At 43.4% G+C, this 17500-nt stretch overlaps 2 protein-coding genes across 21 annotated transcripts in view; one reads left to right on the forward strand and one right to left on the reverse strand.

Annotated features, from left to right (window-relative positions):
• phtf2 (putative homeodomain transcription factor 2) overlaps nucleotides 1-10684 on the forward strand; it is a 14985-nt gene extending 4301 nt beyond the window's left edge. For 7 of the 16 annotated variants that reach the window (XM_048156176.1, XM_048156178.1, XM_048156177.1 and 4 more), the window contains 17 exons: nucleotides 929-985; nucleotides 1534-1545; nucleotides 3085-3154; nucleotides 3262-3420; nucleotides 4266-4434; nucleotides 4823-4984; nucleotides 5330-5531; nucleotides 5617-5790; nucleotides 5880-6101; nucleotides 6460-6588; nucleotides 6667-6936; nucleotides 7014-7145; nucleotides 7865-7951; nucleotides 8029-8184; nucleotides 9168-9263; nucleotides 9341-9466; nucleotides 9550-10684. In XM_048156176.1, coding sequence (XP_048012133.1) covers nucleotides 929-985; nucleotides 1534-1545; nucleotides 3085-3154; nucleotides 3262-3420; nucleotides 4266-4434; nucleotides 4823-4984; nucleotides 5330-5531; nucleotides 5617-5790; nucleotides 5880-6101; nucleotides 6460-6588; nucleotides 6667-6936; nucleotides 7014-7145; nucleotides 7865-7951; nucleotides 8029-8184; nucleotides 9168-9263; nucleotides 9341-9466; nucleotides 9550-9570 — 2244 coding nt within the window. In that variant the 3' untranslated portion in view covers nucleotides 9571-10684. The remainder of the gene's footprint in view (nucleotides 1-928; nucleotides 986-1533; nucleotides 1546-3084; nucleotides 3155-3261; nucleotides 3421-4265; nucleotides 4435-4822; nucleotides 4985-5329; nucleotides 5532-5616; nucleotides 5791-5879; nucleotides 6102-6459; nucleotides 6589-6666; nucleotides 6937-7013; nucleotides 7146-7864; nucleotides 7952-8028; nucleotides 8185-9167; nucleotides 9264-9340; nucleotides 9467-9549) is intronic. The other 9 variants (XM_048156187.1, XM_048156188.1, XM_048156186.1 and 6 more) reach the window with 3 other exon arrangements.
• Nucleotides 10396-17500, reverse strand: part of prr5b (proline rich 5b (renal)) — a 13201-nt gene continuing 6096 nt past the window's right edge. For all 5 annotated transcript variants that reach the window (XM_048156196.1, XM_048156197.1, XM_048156195.1 and 2 more), the window contains 6 exons: nucleotides 17463-17500; nucleotides 17326-17383; nucleotides 16579-16670; nucleotides 16275-16415; nucleotides 15364-15502; nucleotides 10396-13127 (listed from right to left, as the gene is read on the reverse strand). The exon at nucleotides 17463-17500 is cut by the window's right edge and continues 11 nt beyond it. In XM_048156196.1, the coding sequence (XP_048012153.1) occupies nucleotides 12628-13127; nucleotides 15364-15502; nucleotides 16275-16415; nucleotides 16579-16670; nucleotides 17326-17383; nucleotides 17463-17500 (968 nt within the window). In that variant the 3' untranslated portion in view covers nucleotides 10396-12627. The remainder of the gene's footprint in view (nucleotides 13128-15363; nucleotides 15503-16274; nucleotides 16416-16578; nucleotides 16671-17325; nucleotides 17384-17462) is intronic.

Here is a 17500-nt window from a genome sequence, read left to right on the forward strand (position 1 = left end):
TCACACATTTCCGGGCAATAAAACACAGGGAAAACTTATATACAAAACATCTGTCTTATATGATTAATAAAAATAATTCACAGCAGTATAAATATCCCCTCATTATGTGGCCACGCTTACAACATACACTCACACACACACTCACACACACATACACACTCACACACACTCACACACTAGGACTCTGTTCTGTCAGTATCAGACGAGACTCTCTGCACTGTTGCCTGCTGGGTGTTGTGTTGTCATAGCAGCAGGTATGTGATGTAATTTCCTCTGAGCTGAACACTGAAGAAGAGAAAATCTGTGTGTGTGTGTGTGTGTGTGTGTGTGTGAGTGTGTGTGTGTCCTACACTGCAGCTCAGACTGATATTACAGAAGTACCTAGAAAAAAATAGCAGAATCAGCCTTCATCTCACACACGCACACACACACACACACACACACACACACACACACACACACACACACTCGTCATGACTGTTTAGTGTGGGTTCAAACGCAGTGATCGATCACGACTCTGACGGTCAGTTTCGCGCTGTAACCCGGAGCTCGTTACGTTAGTCGTCATCACACGGGTTTATGCAGCTGATGGTTAATAAAGTGCAGAGGGAGTTTCCGTAGATCCGTGGAAACATGAGTGTAAATGTATGTGATCCATGAGCCGCAGCAGCTCTGATTGGTCCGATTGTTGCCGGGGGCGATAAGTACCGCAGCACGGTGTCATTTGCACACTAGAGGTGAAGACGGTGACACTGGACTGAAGTCACATGACACACAGTGGAAAAGACTCAATAATTCACGAGTTTAGACTCATTAAACATACAGCGAGCACATGACCTGTGTGTGTGTGTGTGTGTCTGTATGAACGTGACTGACTCTGAGCGATGTGGATGTTAACCTGTCTGTCTCTCTTCTGTCTGTCTGTCAGATCGGTGCGTATGACCAGCAGATATGGGAGAAATCCGTGGAACAGCGAGAGATCAAGGTAACGTGACCGTGACGCCTTTACTTCACGCCTCCGCCTGCTCATTCGGGCCATTCTGAGTGTGTGTGTGTGAGAGAGAGTGTGTGTGTGTGTGTGTGAGTGAGTGAGAGAGAGTGTGTGTGTATATGTGAGTGAGTGTGTGTGTGAGTGTGTGTGAGTGAGTGAGAGAGAGTGTGTGTGTGTGTGTGTGTGTGTGTGTGTGTGTGTGTGTGTGTGTGTGTGTGAGTGTGTGTGTGTGTGTGAGTGAGAGAGAGTGTGTGTGTGTGTGTGTGTGAGTGAGTGAGAGAGAGTGTGTGTGTATATGTGAGTGAGTGTGTGTGTGAGTGTGTGTGAGTGAGTGAGAGAGAGTGTGTGTGTGTGTGTGTGTGTGTGTGTGTGTGTGTGAGTGTGTGTGTGTGTGTGAGTGTGTGTGAGAGAGTTTGTGTGTGTGAGTGAGAGAGAGTGTGTGTGTGAGAGAGTGTGTGTGTATGTGTGTGTAAGTGTGTGTAGTTCTTTCTTCTTCCTCTTAATCGTCTCTCGCTCTATCTATCTCCTCTCACCTCGAGCAGTTTATCAGACGGGTGAGTACCGCTGCCGCTCTCAGCCTGTAGGTGGCGCTGCGTGTGCGTTTGTCAGACTGGCCTTGATGTGTTCACACGACTGGATGCTTGTTTCTGTGTGTATAAGAGCATGTTTAGACAAGGTCACATCATAACGACTGTCATTTACTGAGATGAACCGAGGCAGACATTAAACTCCTCGCTGATGAAGACGATGATGAAGATGACGGCGTGTGTTTTTGCAGATGGCAGCAGCTCTTAAGAGTGGATCTGCAGTCAGATTGTTTGTGTTTGTGTTGCTGTGACCGGTTGCGCTGTGACTCACGTGTGGCCGAATGTCTTACGTAACGAGGGCTAGACAGACAAAAATAAAGACTGCAGAAAGTCTGAGTCAGCTCAGAAGAGTAAAGAAAAAACGAGGAATAAACGAGCAGCCGGTCTCTGATTCGCCACGTGTTTAGATCAGTCATTTTGCCGAGATCCTGAAACCATCTCAAATGTGGCAAAGTACAGCAACTACAAATGATCAATAACAAGTGAAATTCTTCTGAGTGCAAAAGTGAAGTTGGCGGATCAGTAGAGGATGGTTAGGGTTATCTGGGTTATCTGTACTGCAGCTCTGAATGTGGTTCATCCAATGAGAATTCAGAGTCTGAACGATCCCTTTCATAATGATTTCTTTTATTTGTGTCATGACGATGATGTCGTGATGACTCGAGTCAGTCTCTGACAGAGAAAACACGATTGCTGCCATCAGCAGCGTATGCGAGCGTCTCTGAATCTTACTTTATTGGACAGAGGAAATCAAAAAGATTTTTAATAAAGTCAGGCCTGAATCAGTTACAGTTTTTATAGAACAGATTAAAAAAAAAGTATATTGGCTTTTCGTCTTTATTCCTTTTGTATTTGAAGTTTTGAACTCGTTCTTTTTTTAAGTGATATTTTGGTGTTTCTGCCTTTTATTTTGATAGAATAAAGACTGGATAGGAGAGAGCCGTGCGTCTGAGCCGCTCACCAGACCGACTTTAACTTGTTCTTTGTCAGGGGAAGATCACATGGTCTGAAGGAAGGAGGGACAGAAGAAATGTAGTGTGATCTTTAGATCAGTAACCATCAGTTTGAATGTCTGTTGTTGTCGTTGAGTGTTTACAGCTGGTTATTAACAGAAGAAGGGCCGCGTTACGCTGATCTCTGGTTACAGTGCAACAGGAAACTGATGAAGGCGTGTAACAGCAGCTCTGAACCCTTAATAGAGCACATGACTGAACCCTTAATAGAGCACATCACGCATCGTTCGGAGGTCGCTCGAGATCATTAACATTGAGTTTGTTGTTTTGAGCTCTTCATATAAAGAAAATCCAGTTTTAAATTCCTAATAATCTGTCATATTAAATGTGAGTGTGACTGAAAGAGCTGCTGAACGTTGGTGTTTTATTGCGCTCTGCTCATGAATTCACTAATTAAACTCACATGACATGTGCTGACACGCATGATGACCTGCTGAAGAAGACGACGGCGTGTCAGTCTCTCTCTGATGAGCGTCAGTCTGTCTGTCTGTAGGGTCTGAGGAACAAACCGAAGAAGACGGGTCACGTGAAGCCGGACCTGATTGACGTGGATCTGGTCAGAGGTCAGTGACGCACACGTTGACGTCTGATTTGATTTCATATTTTCTTTCAGTCCTGCTTCACAGGTCAACGAGGTCATCATGTGACCAGTCTTGTTTTTATTCGTCAGGTTCTGCGTTTGCTAAAGCGAAGCCCGAGAGCCCGTGGACCGCTCTGACCCGGAAGGGCATCGTCAGGGTTGTTTTCTTCCCCTTCTTCTTCCGCTGGTGGATTCAGGTGACGTCGAGAGCCATCTTCTACCTGCTGCTGTCTCTCTACCTGCTGCAGGGTGAGCGTCGCTTCAGATACTGTCGCTTGATGTCATGGGACTGTTGACAAATATAGGGTGTGGCATTAATTACTCTGAGTGACGTCTGTATAGAGATGAGACAAACGCCAGGCAGAATGACTGCATTGCGATGTCTATTTTGGTCAGGTGTGTGTGTGTGTGTGAACGCCTGTGATTAACATGTGGTGTGTTCAGGAAACCTGTCTCACGTCAGTGAGGTCGCTGTCATTTGTTTTTGTGTGTAAATGAATCTGGGTGGAGTTCAAGTGCTTTTGTTTTTATAGGTTATTAAAGAGAACAAGGTGTGCGTGATCTAACCCAAGATAGTAGATTTGATAAGTAAATTAATTTACTCTATGGAAATCTAAAGTAAACCATGTTTGTCACTGTTGAAGTGAAGCCGTATTCACTGCCGTCTGGGCTTTCTTATTTTATCCTGCTCATGTTTTTTTGAGGATGTCATGCTCATACATGTATAAAAGACTACATTAAATCAGTTATTGTTAGCGTTATCACTAATGTGAACTAGTGTAGGACGTCCGAGGAAACCAACTTCATAATCATCACGTCACATTTTATGTAAGGGACAAGATGGCGCTTCATTTGTTGGAAAGATGAAACTTCTATTATTTTGAAATGACTAATATTTTAATCCAGCTTCACTGACAGTGTTCGAGCTGTAAGAATATTTAGAGTGGAAATAAGTGTAAATTATCCAAACTACATCTAGTGTTTCATGTCCCCTTAATAGCTACGTTTATTTTACTGTCCTAACGATATATATTTATACGATAGCTGGACTGGATAATTCATGTTCTCTTCATGTGTGTGTGTGTGTGTTGCAGTGGTCGCAGCGCTGCTGTTCTTCAGCGTCTCCAGTACTCACAGCGTCCCCGTCACAGAGGTGTTTGGCGCCATCTGGCTGATGCTGCTGTTAGGAACCGTTCACTGCCAGATCGTCTCCACACACACTCCCAAATCCAGCGGCGGAAGCAGCAGCGGGAAGCGGCGCAGGTCAGACTCTCCTCTCGTCAGCAGAAGCGTCTTTAATGCTCCTGTATGTTTTCTTTTGAAGCCAGAGGTCAGACAGTGAACACTGATGATGAAATCAGTTGAGATGATGCTGCTGAATTCATGAAAATCGTGTTGGCGCATCATTTAAATAAATAACAATAACAAGCACAAATGATCATATTCCAGAAGCATGAACAGAAATAAATTCACTAAATCTTCAATCAAAATGAATCATTTAATGCTCAGTTGCATCATCTCGGCTAAGTCGGCGTCTCTTTCAGGCTTCTCCTCTTGACTTTGGGAATCAAGCGCCCTGATCTTTGAGGCCAAAGTTCGCCCTGTTTTGACTTTTCTAAGTATTCTGCACTTTTACTGTCTCTCGCTAAAGGAAGTTGAGGAAAGCCGCTCATTTGGACATTCATAGAGAAGGCGACGGCTCTAGCACTACCGATAACACGCAGGAGGGGGCGCCGCAGGGCTCGCTGTCTGCCGGCTCACGCGGCCTCGTCGCCTTCTTCAGAGAGTTCTGGCATGATATCTTTAAAGCGGGGTGTGTATTTCTCTCTCTCTCTCTTTCTTATTTCCTCTTAGAATCTTTTCCTGGCTACAACATCCCTTTCCTAAAACCATCTGTCACCTTGATCAAATTTTACACCTGAATTGAGGACTTTGTTTTCCAGAGGTTTTGTCATAGTGTTGCTCACTAGGGATTTTGTAGCCATTTTATTCCATTTGCTCCGTGCAGCACTTTTCCCAAAATCACAAATGTCACTGTCTCTAGAAACCAATTCACTCCCTACCGCCAAGATTGATTGAGGACTAGAGTAGCGCTTCCACACGCTGGGAACAGAATCAGCTGCACATGCTTCAGTCGAACCCGTTCTCATCCCATCAGGTCTAAAAAGTCCAAGCTGTCTATCGATAAGTCCACCGAGACGGACAACGGATACGTGTCTCTGGATGGACGCATCACCAGCAAAAGCAGCGAGGAGGGTTTACAGCTGCACGAGCCGCACTGCGAGCTGCTGCGCTCCGAAGAGCCGCACTGGACCGTCCCGCACACCAGGAACACCCTGATCCTGCCGCCCGCGGGGAAGGTACGCTCGCCTCAGACCCGCCGAATGAATGAATGAGTGTGAATGTACGCAGAGCCGTGACCGACGCCCGTTTTGTGCTTGTTAGTGTCTGCCTGAGGCCGCGGCTCCTCGCGGTGTGGAGAACATGTCTGATGAAGCGTCCAGTGAAGAAGATCCAGAGAACTACAGCGCCCTCCGAAGGGGAACGGAGCGCAAGAACAGCGACTGCACACTGCGCAACAGAAAAGCACCACACTACAAGAAGCACTACACTGCTGAGGTAACACACACACACACACACACACACACACACACACACAGGGTTTCCATAAAAGCACAGCCTCCTTTATTTGTCTCCTCGTGTCTCAGGAGACGCTCAAATCCGGCACAAGCTGCAGTTCCCGCTGCTCCAGCTCACGGACGCAGGACTCGGAGAGCACGCGGCACGAGTCGGAGACGGAGGACGTGCTGTGGGAAGATTTCCTGCACTGCGCCGAGTGCCACTCGTCCTGCACCAGTGAGACGGACGCCGACGGATCCGCGGTCTGTTCCGCCTCCAAGAAAGAGTTCAGAGACGACCCGTTTCATCAGGTGCGTTGAGGCACAGGCGTACTTCATTTTCCGTGTTCCGCTCCGTCTCGTGCACGGTTGTGCGTGAGCCTTTCAAAGTATACTTGTCCGTAAGATAAAAACGCATGAGAACAAATGAGGTTTGTTTTTTTGCATCAAAGCCTAAATTAAATCTGTTGATCATAAAGCAGTCGTGTCTCTTCATGAATGTTTTAGAGCGACTGAATGGAGGGACAGAATCTCAAGAACAATCTCTTCATTTGTACTTCATTCATGTTGTATTTCATTTGCATTGTAAAAAGCGCAGCCGGGCGTCACCTGAAGCGTCGCTGATTTAGACGTGTTGCAGTAAACGTGATTGATATGTTTGTGTCTGAAGGGTCATGTGCCGTGGCTTCACAGCTCCAACCCGGGCCTGGAGCGCGTCAGCGCCATCGTGTGGGAAGGAAACGAGTGCAAGAAAGCGGACATGTCTGTGCTGGAGATCAGCGGCATGATCATGAACAGAGTGAGTTTGAATCAGATGAAGGTTGAGTGCAGTGAGCTGACAGACATACATGATTACATGTCTTCTCTCGGCCCGCAGGTGAATCTCTACACTCCAGGGATTGGCTATCAGATATTTGGCTATCTGGTGTCCGTGACGCTGGGCTTGACTCCATTTGCGTTTAGACTGTTCCAGTACAAAGACCTGGAGCAGCTGGCGTCTCTCTCGGCCGGCGAGATCCTGTCCATCGCCATCGGCTCCACCGACATCCTGGTGATCGGCATGGTGAGCGTGAGCTTCGTGGTGCGCGTGTGTCTCATCTGGCTGTTCTTCTTCCTGCTCAGTGTCGCCGAGAGAACGTACAAGCAGGTGAGTGTGAACCCACAGCTTTCCTCCACAGCGTCTCGCAGCGTTTCTCTGACTCTCTGGTTTCTCTGGTTTTTCAGCGGCTGTTGTTTGCGAAGCTGTTTGGTCACCTGACGTCGGCGCGGAGAGCCAGAAAATCTGAAGTCCCTCATTTCCGTCTGAAGAAGGTGCAGAACATCAAGATGTGGCTGTCGCTGCGTTCTTACCTGAAGGTACAGAAGCTTGAGTTTTGCCCTTTATGAGACACTGATGACATCCAATTGTTTCCATCCAAAGGTGCGAATTTAATTTGTGCACAAAAGTGGAATATGGCATAAAGCAGCATTTCCATCCCATGCGTTCAAGAGAACAAAATCATCACTTCCCGGGAAACTGGTGCAAAATATCAGTAATAAAAATGTAATTTTCTGCAATCGAGCTCTTTTCTCCTCCATCATAAATGAGTTGGTCTCAGAGCGTCAGGCGAAACACAATAAACGCTGTCATGTGATCTTGCGTTCGGATGCTGGTGTTTGGGAACACAGTCGTGTGAGACGCTCCTGGAGGGAATTAAACCAAATCATTCTGATGACAGACTTTGACTCAGGCGTTTCAGAACCACCAAACCAACATTTGAGATGCTGCGATGTGATTGGTCCACTGGTTAGTCCAGTTATTCAATCACAACCTCTGCTTCACAATCACAAGTCACATGAGGTTTTGAGGGATTTATGTGGTAAATGTGTTTCCATCGTAGTTTGTGCATGTTTTCTTATCAGATAAAAAAAAAATTTGATCTGCTTCAGTTGAATGAGTTCAAATGCACATGCATTTTGTGCATCTTGGCATTTATATCCTGCCATATTCAAAAATTCACATGAAAACAGGCTCGTGGAAGCAGCATTAGCTCAGACCCCTCTCTCTCTCTCTCTCTCTCTCTCTCTCTCTGCAGCGGCGCGGCCCTCAGCGCTCTGTGGACGTGATCGTCTCCTCTGCGTTTCTTCTCACGCTCTCGGTGGTTTTCATCTGCTGTGCTCAGGTCAGTCGCTGGACGAGCTCCATGTATTTGTACCACGACTGACATGTTTCCAATGCTGATCAGAGTTTGTCCTGCAGCTGCTTCACGTTCACGAGACGTTCCTGGAGTTTCATTATAACTGGGAGCTGGTGATCTGGTGCGCGTCGCTCTCGCTGTACCTGCTGCGGTTCGTCACGCTGGGCTCCGAGACCAGCAAGAAATACAGCAACACCTCCATCTTACTGACAGAACAGGTGCGCTGCATCAGGCCGCGTCTGACTGTTGATTTGTACTTGAACTGCTGCTCAAAATTTAGAATCATTAAGATGTTTTTGAAAGAGCGGCAGTTATTTGATCAAAAATACAGTAAAATAGTGAAATATTATTCCACTGTAAATCAGCTGTTTTCTATGTGAATATATAGTAAAGTGTAATTTATATCCTGTGATCAAAGCTGAATTTTCAGCATCATTACTCCAGTCTTCAGTGTCACATGATCCTTCAGAAATCATTCTGATATGATGATTTGCTGCTCAAGAAACATTTAAGATTATTATCAATGTTGAAAACAGTTGTGCTGCTTCAGATTTCTGTGGAAACCGTCATACATTATAATTCAAAAATTTGGCAGTCAGATTTTTATTTTTTACAAAATATACAGTAGTCAACATTTGAAGTGGATCAGAAAAGTTCAAAGTTGTCATAAGAAGAAGGCTTTAGGACAGCTTTGATCCACTTCAAATGTCGACTACTGTAATATGAATTAATACTTTTTTTTCTTCATCAAGGACGCATTAAATTGATCAAAAGTGACAGTAAAGACATTTATGATTCTGTTTCAATTAAATACTGTTCTTTTGAACTTTCTATTCAAAGAATCCTGAAAGATAAAAACAAACATCAGTTTCCACAAAATATGAAGCAGTAATAATATATTATTTCACTATTATTATTATATTCACATTATTTCATAATATAATATTTCACTGTTTTTATGTATTTCCAATCAAACAAATCCCTTTATGAGCAGAAGAGACTTTTCAAAAACATTTTGAAATCTTAATTATTCCAAACTTTGACCGTCAATATTTTCCATCCCTGAATTCACACAAAACGCCAGTAATTTTTTTATTGTACTTGAATCAATTGCAGCCGCTGGAAAATAAACGTAATATTTTACAGTGATTGTAAAAACACGCACATATCGCAGAGCCTAATCTGTGTTTCTCTGATTCAGATTAATTTGTACTTGAAAATGGAGAAGAAACCAAATAAGAAAGAAGAACTGACTCTGGTCAACAACGTCCTCAAACTGGCCACCAAATTACTGAAGGTATGCAGAATAAAACCCGTGCGAATGCGATCGTACCGACACTGAAGCGCGCCGCTGACTGTGTTTGTGTCCCGCAGGAGTTGGACGCTCCGTTTCGACTGTACGGTCTGACCATGAACCCTCTGCTGTACAACATCACTCAGGTGGTCATCCTGTCGGCCGTGTCGGGGGTCATCAGTGACCTGCTGGGCTTCAACCTGAAGGTCAGAGCCGACGCCGCGCATCGCTTCTGTGCGTCTCTGTGAATGCTGCCGCTTCATTGACCGTCTGTGTGTTTCCTTCACAGCTGTGGAAGATCAAGTCATGACGGCGAAAATCTGAGTGATTTCAGCTTCCCGAGGCGACGCTGCTCGTGTCCGACACACGGTGGCGCCGTTTCCCCGCGACAGGGGCTTCCTGACCATGAACTCTTGACCCTGTTAGGTCATATCAGAGTGCTTGTGCAATTCAGCTATTTATTTTACCCTTTCAGTGTTTCTTTTTTATTCTCAAGTATTTGTTTTAGCTGTTACAATTATTTTAAGTATTATTTTAGCTCGGGATGTGACGTTCTCATAGGAAAAGCTGCAGCAGTTGTGCTTGTGTTTCGCAGTCTGTGATATTTAAGACTGCTGTGCGTTACTGAAACCGAGAGTTTGAAGAGAAAAACACCCATCAGGACGTGATGAACGGATGAAACTGACGTACACACACACACACACACACACACACACACACACACACACGCACACGTGTTTATGTATGCGTGTGAATTTTCATTTGTTGAATCTGGTTTGCAGAAGCTCAGTTGAGTTTTTCAGCTCCATGTTTTATATTCAAGTGTCCGTTAAAATGAACATTGCTGCGTCTGATCACACGGAGTCTGCAGTAACACACTCGAGTGTGTGTGTGTGTGTGTGTGTGTGTGTGTCAGCAGTTTGGAAAGCCTCAAGATGTGCACTTTACAGCAGAAAATGTTACATGTTTCAAAGTCAAAAGCGTTTAGACGTTGTGTTTTTGTTTGCGACAGACGGTGTAACGACCAAAGTGTTTATTTTTGTGTTTGTCTGTTTTTTGCTGGACATGAATGTATTAGAGACTCTCTGAACTCTGGTTTGTAAAGAGGACAGACAGAGTTATACTTTGTTTTTGTTTTTGTCGTGATTTTATTTTTGCCTGTTTTGGGTTTGATTCATATAGATCCATATTTCTGTTCATGGAGGGAAAATGTTCTGTTACAAAGAAACACTATTTGAGGAAATGGAGAAATTGAATGTCTTGTTTGCTTTTCAGAGAATCTTCTGTTTCTAGTTTCTATGAATGTCAAACGTTTGGCGGCACGGTTTCTTTTCTCAGTTTTCCACTGATTGTATGAAGGTACAGCCAGATTTCACGAGACTCTGGCGTCACTTACTGTACAAATAAACCTCTCATGAAAAGTGTCTGTTGCCGTTCAAACTTCTTTAGGAGCTAAAAACTGATCAGGTGCTTCAACCATCTGCTAACTGACCAGGAATGTGCTGTATGTGGTTAGTTAAGCTTTTTCAACAAACCAGTTCCCTGAAACACTCCTGCTGTTTATGACTATCCGTGTACATTAACATGAGCTCGGCTCATAAAAACTGCACGTATAATGAAGAACTGAACGTTTCGGATGAAGATCTACCCATAAATTAATGTTCCTCGAAGTGTCCATGTAGATCAGATGTTGGGCTCGAAGGAGTCTAATAGAACGGCTATTGTTCCTGTTCACCCACACATCAGTCAGAAACTGAACGCCTGCTTGTGTGTCAACTAGTGCATGACTGCCTGAAACCATCTGGACTGACCTGAGCAGAATCTCAGCTGGACTCTTCCGGCTCCTGAGGGCAGAAACTCCAGCCTCGGCTCTTAAACACTGATCTACGTCACTCCAACATCAAGTGGCAAAAAAGGACAAACTTGGTCAAATCACCAGTAAAATATTCTTTTACTTAAAATTACAATTGCAATAAAAATAGTAATCTGCACAGTAAAATCTAAGGCAGGGTCATTCAAAACATCCACGACTGTGAACGTTTTCAAAAACTTTCATGTTGTTTACAAACTGATGAAAAAATCATGCTGCAGAATCCATGAATGAAATGGTTTCTCCTGAAAAATGTCTTTAAAAATTGATATTACTTTTGCAAAAAAACAAAACACTTAAATCTGTTCATGAGGTTCGTACCTTGTTCCATGAGAAACTCAAAAACAATAAACAAAAGAATATTAAAGAAAGACGTGTTCAGAATGGAGAACTAGCATACTGATGCTGTGCTAGCGACATCAAAACACTAAAATGATACAAACATACGTGTAAGTCTCAGCTAGTGCCGAATCAATCGCTCTGATCGTGACACGTGACGCGAGTGAACGCAGACACTCGTTTCATACGGACCGTAAACATGAAGCATCAGAACGCATCTGTGCCTGATCAGATCTAGCCGTGTAAATGAAGCCAATACGAGTAAATGATGACAGAATTTTCATTTTTGGGTGAACGAACCCTTTAATAAATCTCAACTGGACAGGGAAAAGAGGAAATCGCTGCTCTCGTCTGGACAACGTCAGCAGCTTTAATGACATTCTAGGAAAAACTTCAAGCACTTTTTGTTCCCTTTATTGCTTCAAATTTCTGTTTTTCATTTTTGTTACTGACTCTATTCTTGTCTTTTCTGAAGTAATGTTTTATTGAAAAATACTTTAAGACTAGTGCCACTGAATAAAATTATTTACAATTATTTAATCCCATAAATATTGAACTTTTTGAATCGTTACAGTTGTGTTCATTAGTCCATTAGATCCGTGAACTTTAGAGTCTTTCATCATCTTGGAAATACAAGAGTCACTTTGCACAATTAATCCAATTTAGCGGAAAATCGTCACACAGACTGTTAAATCAGAATCAAGGAGGATCTGTTAATGTTATTGATTTGGACTGAAAACTATCACAAACTTCCCTAAACAATTTTGATTAATTTTTACTTTTTTGGGGTGTTTTTTCCACCTTGTAACACTTGTGGTGTTCTGGGTCAAAAATGACTGGCCTACAAAAAATTGCTTATAAATCTCTCATTATGATGTGTGTTCGCCAAATCAACTCGTTTCCTTTCGGTTGGCACAGGTTTTGTGTTTCTTTTTGGATCTGACTGATCATGTGAGCTCATGCGCCTCAGTTCTTTGAGGTCAATAAGCTCCAGTGAAAAAATTCACTCCAAAACTGAGAAAAATGACCTGAACACAACATGAGTGAGACGGCAGAACTACAGTAGTATGGTAGTCTGCTATTCTGAACACACTCAAGAAACAAAGGCCCATAATTCAACAATCTTTCTTCAGTGGCGTGTTGTCAGGAGGTCAAGGGTCACGCCACGCTCTCACTCTCCCGGCTGAAATCAGACGAGCTGGAACGCTGTCGGCGGAAGTCGATGAATATTCCCTCGGTGTCCGAGTCCAGAGACTCCAGGATCTGATCCACGATGGTCTCTGGACTGGAGGAGCAGCTCGGGAGGGAGGATGCGTCCCGCTCCGATCCCGCCTCCTGTCCTCCGCCGGGGCCGAGCTCGGGGAATATGGGTGGAGACGGAGGCGGTGGCTGGCGCTCCACCCGTCCGTCACGGCCCGGATCTTCACAGACGTCCGTCGGCGGGCTGGGCGGCGCCTCTGTGAATGCGGGCTCTTCTGCGAAGGAGGTCATCTGACATACGGAATGGCGACGGATTCCCACGCCGGCCGCCGCGATGCTCTCGGGGTCGTATTCGGCCACCGGCGTCAGCATGGGGATGTTGTAGCTCTTTGAGCGAACCACGAGGTTCTTCGCTGGAGAGTCGCTGGAGCGCGGCCATCGCCTCAAGAGCCGCTTCTCTGAGGAGAACAAACAACTGATCCACACTCTTAAAGATACAGGGGGTTCCTCAGCGGTGCCGGTTCCACAAGAACCTTTCAGTGATCAGTTCTTAAAGGAATCGTTCACCCAAAAATGTAAATTCTGTCAACATTTACTCTCCCTCATGTCGTTCAAACCCGTAAGACTTTCATCTTCAGAACACAAAAGAAGATATTTTAAAGAATGTTGGTAACCGGACAGTTGATGGACCCCATTGACTTCAGGGTTCCTACACATTTTCCATTTCAAAATTCCATACTTTTCCATACTCAAATTTCCAGACCTCCTTCCAAACGATTTCTGCCATTGGTAAGCCTCGGTCTCCTTTTCTATGTTTTCTCTTTTACATGTTTGTAGTCCGGGTCCTACAGTCTTTTAGTGATTTTTAAATTAGTGTTTGATTGTTGAAGTTTTGTATTTAGTAATCACGTCTAGGCCCTTCTCTTCTAAAAACTACGTACCTGTGTGACTTTTGTTGGGGATTAATCTACAAGTACTAATATATTCCCTGTTTAACAGGGTAGCATAGTGACTTAGTTTGTTTCCCTTTCCGACCCTACCACTCCCTACATAAGTGTAAATATTTAATTTCTCTATTAAATCGATACATTTACTTTATAGACATCCTTCTGTGATTTATCCATTCTGGTCAGTGTTTGCTCTGTTGTCGGTATTAGTTGTTGGTATCGAAGCATTTCTATAGAGTAGCCTAAACAAGTGGAATATGATAGTTTCTGTAATATTTTAGTAATGTAGAACTTTCTAAACATACGTGCAAAGTGAAGAGAGGTGAAAAAGTGATGTGTATGAACTAAATAGTTGTAGGGGGGTCTGGGGGCATCCTCCCCCATGAGAAGATTTTTGTGATTTCAACATGTAAACGAAGCATTCTGGTGCACTCTGACAAGAACATAAATGGAAAAAACAGCATTTGCTTCAAGTAAAAATAAATAAATAAATAAAAATAAATTGGCACTAGGGCTGTGCATTGACAAATTTCACAACTCATTGCGATTTTGATTCAGAAGCTTGCGATTTGATTTTGATTTGATTCAGTATTTGTTAATTTGGGGCCTATCAGGTACAGTACATGGCAAATTTCCTCAAAGAAAAAATCTCAACCAATGCTGTAAACTGTACAGGGAACCACAGCTGGTACATCATTATAATAATAGGTTCAAATGGATTTGTAAGCTACTTACATATAGGCTAAATTACACATAAGGAAGTTTTTATAATAATTTTTTAATAAATCTTTAATGTCAATTATTTTTCTACTCTTTTTTTATGTAGGCTAAACATTTAAATGGTGGCTGTCATAAAATGGATTTATACATTCAATATCGAAGCACATGTTAAGTACAAATACAATGAATATGCAATACCCTATAGTGCATATATTTAGCAAAATGCTCCTCTCAAAGTTAATTTTTGTAGTTAAATAACGAGTTTTTGGACATTTAATGGCTTTTCTGAGGTAGGCTAAATGTGACATTTTTACAAGCTATTTTATTTGAAACACTGATTGATCAATTGCATGTGACATGATTTCGGTAAGTTGTACTGCATATTTCAACATACCTTTGGAAGTTCATTTATGTTTATTTTGTGTTGTAATTAGTAAAGCGGATGAGATGGTTGGTTCAAGAGAGCTACAGCGATCTATCATGCCACAGAGCACAAAGAAAGATTGCGACTCACTCGTTTATGGGAAAGTAGCCCATTTTCGATTCTTGTGAGAATCCTGTGACAAGCACACACTCGCCCCGAAAAAACACTTCGGATCTAAACGATTCACATAAATGACGTATTTTGATTCAAAACGGCTAATTTTGCCAAAAAGTGACTAGTTTGCAGGTATGATAAATTAGAAAACTGAATAGAGCCAATAGTCTGGAAACACAAATATTTTTCCATACTCTGATTTCTTTTTTCCATACTTTTCCAGACCTGGAAATTACTCAAATCAAATTCCATACTTTTCCAAACCGCGTAGGAACCCTGTGACTTCCACAGTAGGAAAAAAAGTAGTCAATGGGGTCCATCAACTGTCCGGTTACCAACATTCTTCAAAATATCTTCTTTTGTGCGTTCAGAAACTCATGCAGGTTTGGAACAACGTGAGGGAGAGTAGATGATGACAAAGTTTTCATTTTTGGGTGAACTACCCCTTTAAGAGTGTATGTGTGCGTTTAATGAGGAGAATCTGCTCACCCAGCACACACGAGGACTGCGTGATGGAGCCGTCGCTGGAGAAAAGCCCGTGTGTTCCCAGATACGGCGACACCACCTTCTGCACCAGAGACTCCAGCTTCAAGTAATCGTTCGACACGCCTTTAGACTCGTGAACCCCCTGCGACACGACACACAGAACCACATCAACTGAATCAAATGACTGAATCGACTCTCTTCATTAGGACTGATCAGAAGAATCGTCTTCAGAACGAATCTTTGAAGCATCCGTTCCCCAAACATCTCTCACATTTTCTCCCAGAAAACTCGTAGCTGTGATTTGCCATGATAACAATCACATCTTTAAAGGCCATAAATATTCCTTGATCTCTTGGAGTCGAACGCACTGAAACTGAAGCTGAGCTTGTGTTTGTCCCTGACGACTGACCTGTTACATCGAAGGGTCAGAAAGGCTTGAACGTAAACAAAATCTTGACTATTTTTGGAGTAAAACTCCTTGACAACTGGACCGCAGAGAGAAAAAAAAAAAGATGTGACCCCTTTAAAATGCAGCAGGCAGAACGACACACAGGAAATACGACCACAAACAACTTCAAACCAGAAACACACACACCTTACATGAAAACATCAGTCATGTGTAGATATATTTCACTCATAGAGTCTAAAGCTCAGCAGTGATGATGCGAGCACACAGCAAACACACATACAGACGACACTCAGTTCACACGCATGCACACTAAAGCACACACATCTGTCATGTGACTCCTTCCTGTACGTTTAAAACTGACAGTTTCAGCTCTGCGTCGACGCAGGAAATCTATAGTCATTTCTGATAAGACGTTGCTGGTTGTTTACACAAAAGTCTCTGAAGGGTGGCTGGGAAATGGGAGCCATCTGTTCTGTAACACACACACACACACACACACACACACCTGCAGGATGAGCAGCATCTGAATGATGGAGGGCGGCACACGGGCGCGCGGGCGACTCAGAGCATCATCCAGCTTTGTGTTCAGAGTGATGATGTTCCTGAAATGCAGCAGAGCCAGCTGACGGACGGACGGCTCCTTCCCCTAAACACACACACACACACACACACACACACACACACAAAAGTCTCCAATATACCATGAGTTCATCCATACACACACACACACACTCTGTTCACGAGTTCAGTGCAAATGAATCGCTCTATCAGCAAAATAAAAGTATCCAGCGCGTCTGTTACTGAAGTACCTGTACGGGGTAGAAGATGGCCTGCAGTGTGGACAGAACATCACAGAAGAAGAAGTCCCATGTTTCTGCCAGAGAATCCAGCAGCTTCTGACCTGCGCACACACACACACACACACACACACATACACACACACGCACGCACACACACACACACGCACACACACACACACACACACACACACGCACACACACACACACACACACACACACACACACACACACACCATAACTGTAATGGTTTTTATACTGAGCTAATGACATTTTTAGCCACTAATTCTAAATTCTAATTCTTTACATTTTCAATAAAAATCGCTTATTTATTTTATCAGACGTCTGAATGTTTTTCATTAGATCTCAGAATATAAAATCAAGTGTCACTGACCCTTTTGACAGATATTTGACAGGTCTTATCTGCTAAATCAACATATATAGTGTTGAAGATGAAGATGAAGATGTTGTGTTGTTTGTGTTTGGTGCTAGTTAATGTGATTCTCTACAGGAGGACTGAGAACTGACTTCATAAACATGATTCAAACACACTTTCAGACATTCAGTCAAGAGAAAAGATCCTTCAGATACAGACAGCTGATGTGATGAAGGACATTGAGAAGTGTGACACGAGCGGACAGATACTTCTGAAGGTCATATCAGCTCAAAAAATGTAAATCCATTAAACACGTGTTTTTAACGAATGGAGACGCACAATCACACTTGAACCCTCATGAATAAATGATTCAGACATCTTACCTTCATAAAAGCGAATTTTATCTCGAAGAATCACCATTCCCTTCGTCAGCAGCTGATTCTGTGACACAATCACAATCAAACTCAGTTCAGGGACGCTTTGTTTAGTGTGGATTATTGAAAGAGACTCATCTGATCACCTGCAGATACTCTGTGAAGAAGGAGCCCAACTCAGTCT

The sequence above is a fragment of the Megalobrama amblycephala genome, linkage group LG14, assembly GCF_018812025.1.
Source record: "Megalobrama amblycephala isolate DHTTF-2021 linkage group LG14, ASM1881202v1, whole genome shotgun sequence".
Lineage (NCBI taxonomy): Eukaryota > Metazoa > Chordata > Actinopteri > Cypriniformes > Xenocyprididae > Megalobrama > Megalobrama amblycephala.